Genomic DNA, 18,008 nt, shown 5'->3' on the forward strand with positions numbered 1-18,008 from the left:
ATTCAGATACTATAATTTTTTAAACGTTTAATTTTTATTATTTTTTTTATTTTTAAAAGTTTTATAGAAATACTTTCCCAATAAAATCTCTCTGTACATTTAAAGGTTTGTCCTGATTGGCAGAGCAATGCGCAGCATAAACCACTGAAGTTAGCCCTAGGAAATTTTGGAAGTTATTTTTTTGGGTATTAGAAGTCCACTGAGAACAAATTTCTCATAATTTAATTAAAAAATTAAAACAATTTTAATGTGTTTTCGTTATAATATCAAAGCATATTATTGCACAAAAATTATTTTTACATTGTTTTAAAGGTTTAAAAAATGACATTTCAATTATACAAATTTTTTTAATTGAATGCATTTTTTTCTTTAGTTTTATTAATTTTTGAAAAATTAGTTTGCCACAAATTGTAGCAATGAATTTTATAATAATGAAATTCATACAATTTAATTTCTTCTTCGAATCATCGATCCTTGTTATTTTACAGCTGTTAAAATCGTGATAAAAAATGTATTTTTTGCTTTATTTAAATACATTCTGAATTTTTAAGTATGATTCAACAAAATAAATGGACAATGGAAAAATTAATTATTCAGGAGCCACATAATTTGTTACTTAGGTATTAATGATCTATGCCCCAAAATACCTCGTTATAGTTTTTCAAAATATGATATTGCAATTTAATAATTTTTTATTAAAAATAATGACACATTCTCTCCTACTTGCATCAAATGAACGAAAATTCTAATTTAAAACTATGAAATATACCATTTTAAACACCAATAAAATGTTTTTTATTAAGAATTTGTTTTTTAATTTCTAGATGGTTCTATTTATTTAAAGCATTTGTGAAATTTAACAAAATTATCTATATATTTTGTGATTTTTTTTAACCCATCTACTTCCACCATTTTGTTGTCACTTTCAGTGAAGTAGCATTTTCAAGAATATTCAAAAGCAGCTAGAACAGATAAAGGATTGTCTTAAGATATTCTATAGGAATAATTTTTCCCACTTAATTTTCGATTAGCTATGTATTATTATTGAAATTTTAAACGTTTCCGCACAATTTTGCCTCTCATCATGCGATCTGCGCATAGGTTACATGAGACGGGTTGTTTTACAAGAAATTCCATGAATTGAGAGTGAATAACGAAGATTTAGACAATCAGAAGAATGTTCTCGAGATAGGTTATTTACAGGTGGTTTACAAAAGGTAGTACAAGTCTCGAGCAATAGGCCAACGAGTGGGTTTTCTCCACTCCACTATATTTTCTCCACTCTCTGCAAACCAAATGTGCCTATACTATCTGCAACGCTTCCAATTACTTGAATTTGGAACTATCATTTCCAGAGGAGTTTTGTTAAATGTTTTACATAGAGTGCGGCAAACAGCGCACTTGCTTTGTGGCGTGTATTGTTCACGGATGAGGAGTTTCACAAGAGGAAGCGTTCAGTCAACATGGAGCTTGCTATTGGTTGCCATCTCTTTGAACTGTATCTTCTGCCCCCCCCCCCCCTTCATTTGGACGGTGGCATACTTGATCTTCCTGTAGCAAGTCTTGCCGTAACTTTTTAAAGAAGCACATGTTCTTTAGTCATTTTGTTGCTGCTTGTGGTTCCAGCATGATGTGTTATTCCCGAATTACACTTATGACGTCCGCGAACGCTTAGACGTTAAATTTGGGACGGCATTGAATTGGTTATATTTATCCTCTTCATTGGCTTACTAGATTGCTGGGCCTATCATGGTAGGACTTTTTCTGCGGAGGTCAAATGAAGACTTTGGTGTGTGATACTTCCGTTAATTCAGTTGAAAGCTTCGTCACTTGTATCTCTGTTGTTGCCGTGGAGAACGAGATGCGCCAGGAATCTTCCAGGACGGTAGTAATTCCATGAAGCGCCGCATTTAAGTCCGAGCGTTTGCTTCTGGTCGGAATTTCCAACGCCTTTAGCATGATGCTGTTTGCCAATGTCAAACTTGTCATTAAAAGGATTTAGGTTACTCTAACATGTTGCTGTCTCTATTTTTTTTCTTTACTTTTAACCGTAACTTACTTAGATTTCAATTCAGAGTCTGCAGTGCTATGTCATTCTGATTCCTGTTTGTGTCCCCAACACTTCCTGCAAAAACGCATTGGATGTAGAGGACCTTGTAGATGAATTATGATTTCATTTGCATTCACCTAGGAATTTAATTGGTAATACAATTTTTTTAGCATAGTCAATAAAAAATATATTTGACATCTAATTTTATTTAATGATAAACAAGGAACATCAACTGATATTTTAATATTCAAGCGTTTTTGTATTTTATTCATTGAAGTTGATTTTTTTCAATAATAAACTTTACTCATTTTGGGTAAAATAAAACATAATGATGGTAATTGTGTTTTGTTTGATCTGTTTAATTGAACTATATTACTTTTTTGTATTTAGCATTAATAGCTGTCCAAAGAATTGTTCAGGCCGAGGTATATGTGTGGATGGTATTTGTACTTGCTGGGCTCAATGGAGAGGTGAAGCTTGTGATGTTCCCATATGTCCATATAAGTGTCGAGACAATGGTTATTGTGATGTTGAACATCATAGATGCATTTGTAATCCAGAATATACAGGTGATGTATTTAAGATAAATCTCTTCAAAATTATTTTGATAAACCAATGGTTTTATTTTTTTTAAATGTGTGCTTTTTGTTTTTAGGCGGTGTTAAGAGAATGCCATTTAATTCACAAATATTGTTTTGTATTTAATACAGAAAGAGTGGAACCAAAGTGAATTCGTGTTTATTGCATCTGTTATCTAAATTTTTTTAAAAAATACACCTATATTTAGTATGCATTTTAAAAATTTATATATTCTTTATAGGGTGTTCTCATTCTTATGAATTCCAGCATTTTTCTTTTTTATCACTTTTGAAATTAAATTTTATTCAGATTTTCTTGCATGAGATAAAAATGGTATAAGTTTATTATTTTTAGAAAATCTAAATATGCGAGCTTACAAGCCTGAAAATAAGAAAACCACAGATATATTGTAAGAGCCACATTAATGTGTTTACCAATACAAATTCCACTATTTGATTTTTTAATTGTAAAATAATTGTTGGTCATCGTGCTTCATAATTGATGAAAGTAATAAATTAAGATTTGTAGATTTAGTGATATTTAGATACTTAAAATCATTTTTAATGTATGAGATATTTTTCGAATTTCGTCGGAAAAATTCTGCATATTGATATACCACAAAATGGGTTTTAAATTGTTTACTTACTGAATGTTTTGTAATTTTTTTAAATGTTAATTTTTATTTAATTTTCCTATCTCTTTGTAGGGTTCGATTGCAGCTTTCGTATAGATGAAGGATGGTGGGCTGAAGAGCCTGTTAAAGAAAAAGTTCAGGGTCGAGCCCTTCATGAAATGGTTGTAATAGGTGATGAAATGTGGGTTATTGGTGGAGAAAATTTTTATCATTCCACTTTCGAAAATATGATAAAGTAAATCTTTATATTGAAATTTTAAAAATTCTTATTTTTTTAAAAAACTCTTCAAGTTACTAATTTGCAGCTGTTTTGATTAATGAAATGATTCCTTTTTCAGGTATAATTTTATTAAAAAGACATGGACAGTTATGTCAAATAACACTTCACATGAACCTTTAAATCGATATTGCCATTCTGTTGTTGCTTATGAGGTAAATGTTTGATTACAAATTTAATTTATTTTTATGTCCGATCAGATTCGCTGTATTTAACAATTTTATAACTTTAACATTCATTATTTTTTAAGGTTCTAAGGAATGTTTAATATTTTAAATATTTCTTATCAATAAATTTTGTTTAATTAAATCATAATAATAAAATTTATTAATATTGATTAATAGATTTACTTAATTACTGTATTTGTAAAATTTAACCCTATTTTTGATTTATGGTTTTTGGTTAAAGAGATTTGTTTGTGTTTATTATATCGATATTAAATTTATTATGAGTCAAGAATAATAGATGAAGTATTCAAATTATTCCCAAACTATTATTATTATTATTATTCTCAAACTATTACAAATGGAGAAATTAACAACTGTAAGTGTTAGTGATAGTCTTTTTGCATTTTGAGGTGAAATGATACGAATTTGAAACTTTGTCACACAAAATGTTAAAAAAAATTATTTTTTCTTCCGCTGTTAATAATAAAAAAAGGTTAAGTTCAAATAATTTAATTTTTTGAATTAGTGCAATATAAATGAATTTTAACTTGGAGTTATTAATACAATCAGTATTGTTGTAAACAGTTAAGTTAATGAGAAATTTCGAATCTAATTTATTTTTATTTTTAACCTTTAGCTTACGGCTGGTACAACAGTTGTACCAGAATTTTTTTTACCTTTGCTTAAGGCTCGGTACAACAGTTGTACCAGTAACGAGTTTGAATTTCGTCCCCCACTTGAACTTTCCAGCTGAATCCTAATTGCCTCGTAAAATCGCTTCCCTTTTATGTTGCACCCCTTAGGGTCAGGAGATTTAGGTCAGGAGTTGTTATTATCATTTTTGGCGCTAATGAGTCTTGTGAACCCTGATTTGGCGGCATTTTTTTAAAAGTGGAATGACTTTGCATAATTTCATTTGTGGGAAATACCCGTTGAAAACTCCCCCTGTTTCTTAATTTTTTAACTTTATAAATTCCTTAATATTTTAACTTAATATAATTTTGTAACTTTATAATAATTCTAAGTAAACCATATCTAATCTTACTTTTTAAAAATTGTCTTAAATCTGGTGATTACCTACGTATTAGTAAATTTTTCTGCAGAAAAATAATTTTTCGTTATAATTCAGGCATTTATTGTCTGCAAAATTGAACATAGTTTTCAAAAATACTACACTGCAATGAGTAATTGAAGTTCTCGGCAAAAAAAAAAAAAAAAAAAAAAAAAAAATATCACTATAAATTGTAAGAATCGACAATAGAATAGGAAAACGTCACTAGTAATTATACTAAAAACCGTTCAAACTATGTTAGGAATAAAAATTATATCCGATTTCTATGTGAGCAATATAATATTATAAAATAATTTAAAGATGTTTTTAATTTACAAAACGGCAGATAATTGTTATCTGTGTGATGTATGAAGAGATGTGAATACTTTTAAAAAGAAGATATAAATAATTAGGATCTTTAATACATTATATATAAATCGTAACATTTTATTAAAATTGATGGTTTTAAATTATAAAAATAAAATAAAATTCACAATGCTGTGTTCAAGCGTTGCCAGCTAAATTCACAACTTCAGTAATGCTTGAGAAATTGATTTAATTTTAAATATAATTGAAAAATTGTAAAATAATTGTTTGATGTACTAAACTATTCAGCAGATATCGCATCTGCAATTTCTCCTACAGAATTGCTAGAATAATTTTCAGGGGAAAAAAAAAAAAAAAAAAAAAAAAAACAAACCCTGAGATTAAAAGCCTTCTCTAGGGTTCGGACGAGCCGAAACCACAAAAAAGCAACCCGCTTACTACGGAGGGGACAGACGACCCATTAACTCTATGGGTGGTTGAAATCGAAGAGGTTATTTTCAACAAACGCCTTTAAAAGAAGGGGAAAGCATCTTCTAGTTTCTCTCACTGAATGCCCGCATTCAAAGTAACTTTTTCGAGTTTGGGTTGCCGAAGCTTAAAGGTTAAAAACCTTTGTGAATTCTTATGATTGCTTTTGATTGTGATAATTTTTTATTCTGAAAAGTATTTAACTATTTCTATTGCAATTTATTATAATTTTTGAAATATATTGAAAAAATGCTGAGGTGGATTAGCTAGTGTCAAAAAACATATTTTACTTTAAAAATAGTTTTTAACTAATTCCCTTCCGCAAGTGGCGGTACCTTCATTTGGGGATACCACTTATCTTGAGCAATTTATTCGTAAGAATATTTTCAGAGATGATTACATAAACTTCTTATGACAGTAACAATAAATGTGGATATCTTTGATTCATAAACATTTTTATTTATATATTAAGAATTTTAAATATTAAAAATGTGCAATTTTATATATTACTGCAAAAATTATTCGTAACTAAATTAATAAATATAAATTAACAAAAATAAAATTCTCTCGAATTTAACAAATATTAACTAAAAACTAAAGTCAACTAATTAATATAAAAAGTAAATATTTGAACTAAGATTTAAAATTTTATTGTAATTTAGAATATTTAATAAATTGAAAATGTCTCATGACTTTGAATGAAAGTGCACACAGCAGTTAGCAGTGTTTATTTGTCTCTCACATAAAGGCACATCACAGTGTTTTACTCTTTGAACATACTTTTTGCATGAAGTGACTCTTCACACATAGAAATTAAAATATGACTAAGCACGCCGTGTTCGTATATGAAGACATTTTGGAACCTTCATTTTGATATGCTCAGAAATGGAATCTTAAATGAAGCTATAAATTAATACCTCAAAGATATTGGAATAATCGATTGATTTGCACTTTTAAGATCTTAGACACATGCACACACACACACACACACACACGCACGCACGCACACACACATGCACACACGCACGCACACACACATGCACACACGCACGCACACACACATGCACACACGAGTAAAAAATTGGGGCACTCTAATTAAAAGATTAATCTCCTAAAGTAAAGCAATTTCTATTCTGCTGCCATCTATTGTTCAGTAAGAAAACAAAATGTTATTTTGTAGTAATTTTTCGAGTTTTAAGGGGACAAATTTTTTTAGGGAAAATTTTATAATTCTTTTGGTGAGCATCTCGCAAAAAGGGTTAAAAGAAGAAAAATAACATTAAAAAATAAATTGTAATGTTCTAATCATTTGATCATAAAACTTTACAAAATGTTTCATTTATTAAAAGTTTTAAAAATGCACTATGTTTTGATAAACGGATATTTTTTCTTGAATTCTGAACTGATAAAAGATGAAAATGGTAATTTAAAACCACGAAAGTGAATGTGACAATTGAAATTTTGTCTTTTAATATTGGTCGTACTTTATTAATATGTATGCGAGTTAGATAAAAACTGGTAGAGACTTCATATCTGTCATTTCTTAAATTTTTATTGATACCATGTGAAACACCATACCACCTAATAAATTTTAGTAATTTTATTACTTCATGTTATATTCATTGCGAGGGTATGCATTTTCTGTATTACTTTTAAGAGCCGAATTTGTGAATCACTAATTAGATGAATTGTGTTGATTGCATTTCACATTCTGTTTATAAAAAATGTTAAATAATGAAAATCAAATTGCAAATAGATATAAATTAATTGCTTTATACTTAGAGAGAGACGTTATCTGCTATCATACGAAGGTTATTCTGAAAGTAAGGTCCGATTTTTTATAAAACACAAACCATCACAGATTAAATTTTTTTATTTTTATTTTACTTAAGTCCTTACATGTTTTTTTTTTTTTTATTTTTCTACATAGTTTCCATATTTATTTAAATATTTGACATAACATGTTCTGCCAGCTTTTGTATACCTTAGTCATAGCAGTCTGCCGCCTGTGGTTATAATCAGCCTTTTGCTACTTTTACCTCGTATTCTGTGGTGAAGGAAAACTCCTTTAAGTAGCGGGACTAGACTGTTCGGTGTGGGGGGGGTCATTCTGTTCCCATCCGGAACGTTTGATCAGATTTTGTGTGTGTATGACAGAATGGGGTCTGGCATTGCCATGCAGCAACAAAACACCGGGCGTCAGAAGACTACATAGCTTATTCTGTATTGCACGTTGAATAAAGTCGTCTAACAAAAGTGCATGTCTCTCCCAAAACATGGTTGCTCTTACAATTCATGTTGAGATTATCTTCTTGCCATTGACTCTGACTGGTGATGTCTTGTGACGTCATTCCATTGACTGACATTTAGACTCTGGATCAGGTGAGAAACCCATATCCCTACCAATGTGACAGTGCTCTCTAAAAATTTATCCTACCTTATAAAATTGACCTGAAAGTTCAAGAGCACAAGCATTCTTTTTTATGTGGTATTCCTCAATAAGCAGTCGGGACCCAACGTACACACGATTAGCGAAATTGCAAAGTTTTTTTTACAATTTTGTGCAAAATTTTACCCATATTCGGAAATTTCAATGCTAAAGTTGAAATTGTAAATTTTCTGTCTTCATGAATCTTTTCGTCCATGGTATTGATCAAATATTCTGTGATTACTAATGATTGGCCTATTAGCGGTTCATCTTGAACATTTTCCCGTCAAGCCTTGAAAATTCTCAGCCGCATATGCTTTTTGTTGTCACTCATTGCATTAAGGCCATAACCACTTATCTATTGATGAATTTCCGCTGCTGAAGCGTTCCTTGCTGTCAAAAACCGAATTACTGACCATATATCACTGTCGGCGGTTTTCTCAATTATTTTAAGCATTCTGAACGTACACTGTACATAACACATTGCTACAATTCCAATGCAAATGGTATGTTGTCATGGCGGGAGTGGGTGCGCTTGCGCTTTTTAATGTTCACTCGACATTCTATTAGCTATGTTAGCGATTCGGGCCTTACTTTTCGAATAATTCTTGTATTTATGATTTTTAAAAGCTGATTATTTTATTTTCTTAGGAGGCAGTCTTTTTTTTTCACAAGGGAAAAATAAAAATAAAGTCTGTTCAAGCTATGATTGTTTTTTTATGAAAAGATTAATTCAAATTTTAACTGTTGCAGTTTGTAGAAATCATAAATTAAAAAAATCTGAAAAAATATCTTTTATTCAAATCAGTAATAATTTTTGATATTTCTTTTTCTGTTCAACGGCTTGAAATTTCAAATGTAAGGGTAATTAGTCTTTGGATATTTTCACTCTTTAAAATTTTAGAGTTGGGATGCTTTACTTAGTATTTGCGTGGAGGTTCTATGGAGGAAATAAGAAACATGTAACATTTTAAAAATTGCATTTGTATTTGTAAAGATTTATTTATTCTAAAATGTTGTGAGAATATTCATGTAAATTTCTTTTATTAATATTATAATAAAGGACATTGCTTATAATGCTGAGAATTTCGTTTAAATATGAGCTTATTAGTTCCTTTTTTCATTCAAATTATATAAATGATCTGAATTGTTTCATGGAAGTATAGAATGGGGAAATTTTCAATTCCATCTTCCCTGATGTATGACTTTGGTAATATAAAGCTTTTTTTTAAATGTAATTCTGCTTTAAAATTTTGTTTTATATGCAGAATCCTTATTTAGAAATTCTTTAGATTGTATTAAAAGTTTAAATATTTTGGTAGCTTTCAGAATTGTTAACATTACTTATGATCTGTCCTTTGACTTGCAGGGTAATCTGTATATGTATGGTGGTATGCTGTATAATGGAACAGTCCTTAATGAACTTTGGTTATACAACACTACAAAGTATAGTTGGCATTTGTTATCAAAATTTACTATGGATCAGAATTGTCATTCTGAACCTTGTAGTCCTTTGGCTGCTATGGGGCATACAGCTACTGTTGTTGGAAATTATATGATTGTAATATTTGGGCATAATCCTGTATATGGCTATCTCAACACAGTCCAGCAGTATCAGTTAGGTTAGTAATTAACCTATTATTTTTTTCAATTCCCTGAAAAATTCTTACAAACTAGTGATCTGAGTATTTTGTATGCCATATGAATATTGGAGTGTCAAAAAAAACTCTGTTTATTAATAAAGAAATTCTATGAACTAAAAATTCAAAAATGAATTTGGAATTCTCTAATTTTTACAATGCTTTGCGTGATTCATTTTAAAGTATGGGAAATTTTAAATTTCATTTTCATTTGTTTCATTTTCTTAATTTCTCATTTGTTTTTTCACTCTTTATAAATATATAATTTTAATTAGTCATTAAAAGTTTTTGAATTCTTGCCAATGTGGTCTCACTCTTTTAATATCTATATAAAACGAAACTTTATAACATGCCAATTCTAATCAATTGTATTGTTCCTCTTATTGAATGAGGATTCCAATAAGGTTGTTAGTTTTTAATTAGTCCTGATTTTTGGCGCTCTGCTATATTTATATAATTCAGAAATTATATTTTTCTGGCTTCACTCCAATTCCCTAAAACACTTTCCTAAATTTGTACCTTTTTGAGCTTTAAAAGCTCAAATTTAGTACAAAAAATAAAAAGTAGTATGATATAACCTGCAATAAATTACTGGATGACTTTAAAATTAGCGCCTTCATTTACAGTAATTGTATAACTTTTTTTTTCTTTTTCTTTTTGCAGCTTCTGACCATTGGGAATTAGTTACAACTCGTGGGGCAATAGTTAAAGGTGGCTATGGGCATACTAGTGTGTATGATCCTGGCACTCAAAGAATATATGTTTATGGTGGCTACCATTCATATGGAGCTGAAGCTGCTCTTGTTGACTTTCTCTATGCTTATAACTCATGGGAATATACATGGTAAGTTCTGATGAATTGAATTAATAAAGTCTGAAATGTAGATGTTCTATTTGAAAGCTTTTGAAAGAAAATATCATTTGAATTGAGGACAGATTTTCTAATTTTATGTATATGGTGTTTTCCTGTAACAAATTGGGGATAAATATACATTTTTTTTTTGCATGACAATACATTTTTATTCACAATTTTTTTTTTTTTTTTTTTTTTTTTTTTATGTATCTTGGTAAGTTGAGTGATGTAAATCTGTTTTGAAGCTTTAATTGCAGAATTTCGTTGCTTTGGTTTTATTACTGAATCAAAAATTCATAAAACATTTCATTAGTTAAGGAAATTAATAAATAAGTTCATGATGATAATAATTTTTTTCTAAATGTGGCTTGGTGCTATTCATAATATTTTCATTTATATACATTTCAGCTGGGAATTTATGTTGAAAATTGAATTGCAACTTTGCACCATCCCCAGATTTATCATCGTATTAAGTAAAAAATTGTTGACATCCTAAAACATACAGTTAAAAAAATTATTTCTTTATGATTAAAATTCATCGAGTTAAAGCTGTTTAAACTAAATGAGGTTTTTATGCAAATTTATTTGAAAAATATGTAAAAGTGAAATTAAAAATGTCTGTATTTTTTTATTGGTTTATTTATTTGACAAAAAAGTATAAAAGGCATACTAAGTTTGCATATAAATAATAATAGAAATATAATTTGTTCCATAAGAAAAGGCATTATACAACTCAATTCTATTTTATTGTAAAATAAAACAGTATTTAAAATACGATAATAGTAAAAGATTCTGAGGACTTTAAATTAATCTCTTGACTGTTAACTTTTAAATGTTACGTATCTTCAAGTTCTATATTCAGTCATGCAGACATAACAAAAATGTATAAATGAAAATGTTTAAGACAATTAAGGATAACATTGTTACAAGCAACTGAAATATTACATCATTGAAGAAGGATTTAAATCTTTGCTTGCTTATCAATAACATAATTATTGTTTATAATTAGAAATATAATGATTATTGTTTCTTTACTTTTTTCTCTGTTGTGATTAGTTGAGATTCCCCAATATAGATATAAAATGTTTTACTATTTCAGATACAAAATATTTTCAAAGCAAAAGTAATACTTCCTCGTGTAAGTTGAAAAAAAAAAAATCTAAACTGAATATCGCAACAATGCATAATTTCAGTTTGGAAAAGATCCCTGATTATCTCTTCCGAAACCGCAGATTTAGTTTAAAATTCTTCTAAAATATAATGATTTTCAACGTTTCATAAATGATCAATTTTAGCTTCAGAAGAATGAGTTTTTTTGTTGTTGTTTTATTTAAAATGTTAGCATCAATGAATATTTTACTAAAAAATGTTTATTAGGACTGAAGAACTCTATGAACTGGGTGCGTACGGGCTTCACGAAAAGTGCTTACATTTAAAAGCAATTTTTAAACAGCTTAAAAGTGCTATATAATTTTATTAATTTCTTTGTATAAGAATTATCTCAAATTTATGATAATGTTCACATGGCACCTAGCCAAATTCTATTTTGGCACTTTTTTTTTTTTTATTTGTGCGAATGATAAATGTGGACATGAATAATAGTTTTATTATGTAAGCTTGCATTTTGAATCTCGAAGTGCTTATGAATAGCCTTGAGTAATTTTTTTCTTCCATTCAACACTTTTTTTTTTCTGTATTTGGCAATGCATTTTTTTCTGATAGTAGATCACCATTTGTTTCAATCCCATTTGAAGGTGCATAAGATCATAAAAAGTGCTAGATAAGCGAAAAGGCAATTAAAAAAAATAATTGCAGTGATGTTATAGCTGTGTAGCCCTAATGCACGATCCGCCGCTGCCCTCATGACTGTGGTATCTAATGTAATAGCTTCGTGAAACTTATGGTCATTATACATGACTGTGTGTCTATTTTCCAGGATTTTGTTGACTCCTAGTCAGTCTCATCGATATTTACATAGCAGTGTTATATTAAATGGAATGATGTTAGTTTTTGGCGGAAATACACATAATGGCACATCTTACAGCAATGATGGTCAGTGTTTCTCAGCTGATTTCCAGGCTTATGATATAGGTATGATGAATATTTCACTTTTAATAATAGTGACCAAAGTAAATTATACATAAAGGTCTTTTATAATTCACAAATATCATAATTTTACTTATGTATTTTTTCTTTCAGTAATTTCCATTCCTTTTATTCTCTTTTTAGCTTGTGATACTTGGCATATCATGAATTTTCCTTCCATTCATAAGCAAAATATTGCCAGGTTTGGTCACTCTGCAGTTGTTTACAATGGGTAAAGTGTTTTGTAATTTTCATTTTGGAAAAAATAATATTTCTCTTTATTTTTTTCACAAAATTGATGACTTTTTTATGTGTGAAAAATATCTGAAATTGGATTTTTTTTTTTTTCTTTTCAGGTCCATGTATGTGTTTGGTGGTTTTAATGGTCAAATGCTAAATGACATTCAAAAGTTAACACCAGGTATGCTTTACTTTATGGTCAAAACACTCATTGTTTAAGATGATTATATGACAGATATCTTCATCTTTGCATGCCACGTGAATATTTTTCTCATTTTTATTTTGAATTAATGTTTTAGAAAATCTCAAATTTTTGTACTTTTCTTTTACTTGCTATGTTTTTATTTTCTCATCTATATTAAAATTATTTTCAATTTCATAAGGTTTATGTATCTGATGATTGCATAAGTTCGTACCAGATCTGCTAATAATCTTCAAACGAGATGTAGACAATATAATTTTATTAATTTCTTTATATAAGAAGTATCTCAAAATTATGGTAACATTCGTTTAGCATCTAATCATATTCTGTTTTGGTGTTTGTTTATTTTTTTTATGAGCATGAATAATAATCTTTATTATGTAAGAATGCATTTAGAACCGCATTGCATTAGAAGTGCTTCTGAACGCTCATTTGGATAGCCTTGAGTTATTTTATTCTTTCATTCGGCAACTTTTATTTATTGCATATTTGGCAATGCAATTTTTTCAGCTAGTAGATCACTATTTGTTTCAATCCAGTTTGAAGGTGCCAAGTTTCATGAAAAGTGCTTAATTTCTTCGATAAATTCAAATAAACTTTTTGTCCTTGTGTTTTTGTTTCCGCTGATATTGAATATGATAAATCGAAAGCATCATCATAAGGGTTTGTTTACTGAATGTATCAAAAAAGAAAAGCAAAAGCAAAAAAAAAAAAAAAAAACCCTCTTACGAAATACAACTAGGGGTGTCGGCACATTTTAAAGTAACATTTAATTAATACTTTTTTTTTCCCGTTTCCTCTTTCTTAAGTAATGTTGATCTCCGTTTTATGAAGAGCCGGAATGGTTATCTTAAAGGTCTTGAGAAACGTTCGAATTGCAATTTTATTGTTTTAAATGGTGAAGAATTTTAGTTATACCTGGTAAATGTATATTTTACCTTTTATTTGTTGTTAAAGGAGAATATGTAGATAGGTTTGTTCAATGGAAAATGTATAAAGCAAAAGGCTTCAAAGAAATATCTCTAACATGGGAGAAGCAGCTGTCAAAACATTTACAGCGAAGCCTCTGTGGTACGTTGCACATTCGATCATCATTCTCATTAATAAGTCGTATTGGAGCTATCTTTTGAAGGCCTATTCAAGAGACTTCATGGTATTATAACAAATGATTATTTAATACGATGTGCAATTACTTCACCCGATTACGTAAAATCATTTATGATAATTTTAACTTGAAGCCGCAAGCTTTTCATAATCATGATTAGTTTCATGGGTTTTTTTAAATGTCCTCGTCCATCTGAAATTTATTATTTGCTGGACCAATCTCACCAAATTTTAGATTTTATTTAAAAAAAAAAAATCTGCTAGGTCTGACGCTTAAAATTTTTTACGAAATAAAGTTTTGGAAAAAGTTTTATCTTCTGGGGCTCAAATTCTATAATTTTCTAATAATTTTTGCTTTTTTTCCCTAACGCTCATAGAACTTTTGTTTCCCAATGAAATCTCCCTTTATAGATTTGGGTGAAACTTTGACCTGATTGACAGAGCATAAATCATTGAACATGAAGTTTGACAGGAAGTTGCTTCTTAAGTATTAAAGGCTCATTAAGAACAGATTCTCAAAATTTTAATAAAATTTTTTATTAAAATAATCACAGAAAAATCATAGATTTTATTTTTAATAAAAACAATTTTTAATAATACTTTATTAATAAAAGTTAAAAAAAATTTCGGACTTGACATTAAAGCATATTATAAAATTTTAATTATTTTTGAAAAAATAGTTTTCGACAAAATTTGTAACACTTATATTTATTGTAATGAAACTTGAAACAATATCATTTCTTCATTGATAACCTGATTTTCACGTTGCTAAAGTCACGATAAGAAAAATGCTTTCTGTGCTTTATTTTAGATTCAAAAACTTAAGAGCAGTTCATTGAATATTATTCTTCACTAGATGAGACTTGTTAAATTTTGAGGTAATGCAGTGTATTGTCTCGCCCTGGCTTGAAAAAAAAAAATACTTTTTAGAAATATATCAACTGGTGTTTTTCTTTTTTCATTAGGCTTCTAACTACAGAACTGGCGTACTTTTATTTTCATGAATCTGATTCCGTTAGTTATGAAAACTATGAATTGTGAAATAATTTTCATTTCTTCATAAAATATGTAATCACATCTTTCTGTGATTATTTTGAATCTGAAATAAAATCATATTTACATATAGGTGGAAAAGCAGAATTTTATTAAATTTTCGAATTATTAAACATTTGAAAATGTCTTTTACTAAATTTCCAGATTAAGACAAAATATGATTTTTTTTTTTAGTCTGGCCATTTTTAAATGCTACTATTCTTTTCTATTAAGAAAATGGGATCTAGGAAAAGTTCAGTTAGAAAATGCCTTTGTTCTATCATCAATTTCATGGCGAATTTCCAATCTTAAGATGGCTTTAACTTCTATCTTTATAAGGCTGTAAATAAAATATTCTTGATTGTTATAGTCTGTATTTTCTGTAGGCGGTTCAAGGTCACATTTTCTACCTCGTTATTAGTTGTCTGGTACCAGTAACGCGGTAGAAAATTTGACCTTGAAGCGCCTACAGAAAATATACAGACTATAAATATGGTGAGTTATTATAGGAGGAAATTTATTCTTTCCATCCCAATCATGTCTAATTTTATTTGTTGCTGCAAATATAAAAATCAAATACAAATTTTTTTTCTCATATAATGCTTCTATATTACTATCGACATTTTCAGAAATGATGCATCCATCCAAATAACTGGTAATTTATTAATTTTAAGAAGTGTTGAAAAATATTAGATTTTTATTGTTAATCTCATAAAGTGATGACTTAAATTTTTTGGCAGTGAGGTTTTTCTTCTTTAAAATCAGTTTTGCTTTTGTGAGGACGAAAGAGACGTAATTTGTTTTAGAACTGATGTGCAATTGTATATAAACGAGAATGTAAAAGTTCGGTTGTTCGAAATCTTAAATCTCCTAAAGTTCTTCGCTAACTGCTTTGAAATTTTGATACATTGTTGCATTCGAATATACACGTTTTTATATACTTATTATATAGATGTCACGCCTGTCATGGGCAAAAACAAACAAACAAACAAAAAAGATAACGCTATTTGTTGGCTGGCTTTTTCTACGCTATACTAAACATTTTACAATTCCAATTATATTGTTTCCGATTTACGATTCGTTTACGATTTTTAATTTTGTTATTTATTTTCAGTGTTTCTAATTGCATTTTCATAGATTTCTATTTTTATTTTCATTTAATTATGTCGTATGACATTGTGTTGGAATTGAGCTATGTTGTTTATCATAGCATACATTTTGAGAGTATAATTTTATAAATATTTTTTATTTCCAGTTTTTAAAACAGTTTTTCTTATTTTGCAATGCAATTGGTGGTAGAATCTATTTCCATTTGAAATCAAATTGTATTGTGAAACTGACCTATTCAGAGTGCGAGGGGATTGAAATATTTTGTTTCTTATTGTGTTGGAATTGAGCTGTGTTGATTGGTCTGCGTTTGAACTTAAATATTTCGTTATTATCTTTTTTTTTTTAGTTCGTATTTTTTGCCTATTTTTAAGGTTTTGCAGTTTTTTATGTTACAACCTGTCATATTGATAGTAACTACAATAGGTACGTTGCACACCGTGCATCTGAACCAATCTGAAGGTTTCTTTTCTAGTATACTGTTGGTAAATGTGCCTAGTCCATCGTTTTTCCAGAAATTGAGAATTGTCAACGACCACTTTCCACTGTGCATGTCAAGTTTTTAATTTGTTGGAGAACGACCGGAACTGGGATGTGTGCATTCATGTGGTTTGCAGCGTCATATCCAAAGATAATCCGTGCTTTGTCTGCATTTATATTGACAGATGCTCTCCTTCATCTCCAACGGAGTTATGCAGAAATATAAATAGCACATGGCGGCTGATGACATTTTCCGTTGAATATGCAAGGAAAATTCAAGTATGAACTTGGATTTCACAGCATACATCTGCAACGAAGCGTTGAATATAATTGAAGATTTTTACTTAGCAGTTGCGAACAAAATGTTCAATCAGCTGGGAATGCCATCACTAAATCGATATGCTGCTGCATTGTTCGATGAAGAACTGCAACAGGAATAATGTTTTGTCGTAAATGCAGTGATATATTTTAAAACTAACACTTGAGCGAAAAGGCATTTACAATCAAACGATGCAAACTTAATAACGGCGGTGGAAAAATATTCTTCTTCGAGGTCCCAAACGAAATGGTAAAAATTGATTCTGGCAGCAATGCGATTTCAATATGGCATACAGGGTGGTCAGTGGACCGGGAAACCAGTAATCGCCAGGGAATTCCGAGAGATCTGAAAACGTTACAAAAGTTGATTATAAAACTGGATTTTTTTTTTCAAATATAAATAGGCAGTTTTTATAGAATATGATAATTTGTTGATATTTTTTTCGAAAGTAAAACGACACATCATTAGCCACTGATGAGAATCAAACATTTACTGATAGTCAAAAACAGGCCATCCGCATCTCCGCCTATTTAAATTTTTGAGAGATCAGAATTTCGGGTATGTAGTATCGTTTATATTTAAGAAACTCCTTCAATTCTGAAGAAAAACTCGTGCAACTAGCTTATAATGAATTCTGATTCAAATTGTGCTGGCTTTTATGTGTCTATTGGATAGTTTATTATTTGCCTTATTTTATATTCTATATGTTTATTTAAAAATTTATTCCTTAAGCCATTATTTATGATATTGTTATGATAATTTAATGGTATTATTCGTTAATTCATCGTTTTTATACCGAGTTGCGATTGTAGCTAGGTTTAGCATTAGCCAGAACAGTTCAGGTACAGTAAAATTGGTTAATTTGACTTGAAGCTAGGAAAGATTCACTTCCATATATAATTTATTGCATATAAATATAAGATATTTTTCCAAAAGTTTTTGTTTGCTTTTTTAGAATGTCAAGT

The 18,008-nt window shown here is 29.2% G+C and overlaps 1 protein-coding gene across 1 annotated transcript in view; it reads left to right on the forward strand.

Moving 5' to 3' along the window:
- LOC129958346 (attractin-like) overlaps positions 1-18,008 on the forward strand; it is a 142,505-nt gene that overhangs the window by 48,883 nt on the left and 75,614 nt on the right. Inside the window, exons 4-11 of the mRNA XM_056070767.1 lie at positions 2,441-2,619; positions 3,336-3,498; positions 3,602-3,695; positions 9,351-9,603; positions 10,285-10,465; positions 12,411-12,565; positions 12,704-12,791; positions 12,916-12,980. Of these exons, the coding sequence (XP_055926742.1) occupies positions 2,441-2,619; positions 3,336-3,498; positions 3,602-3,695; positions 9,351-9,603; positions 10,285-10,465; positions 12,411-12,565; positions 12,704-12,791; positions 12,916-12,980 (1,178 nt within the window). The remainder of the gene's footprint in view (positions 1-2,440; positions 2,620-3,335; positions 3,499-3,601; positions 3,696-9,350; positions 9,604-10,284; positions 10,466-12,410; positions 12,566-12,703; positions 12,792-12,915; positions 12,981-18,008) is intronic.

The sequence above is a fragment of the Argiope bruennichi genome, chromosome X1, assembly GCF_947563725.1.
Source record: "Argiope bruennichi chromosome X1, qqArgBrue1.1, whole genome shotgun sequence".
NCBI classification, from domain to species: Eukaryota; Metazoa; Arthropoda; class Arachnida; order Araneae; family Araneidae; genus Argiope; species Argiope bruennichi.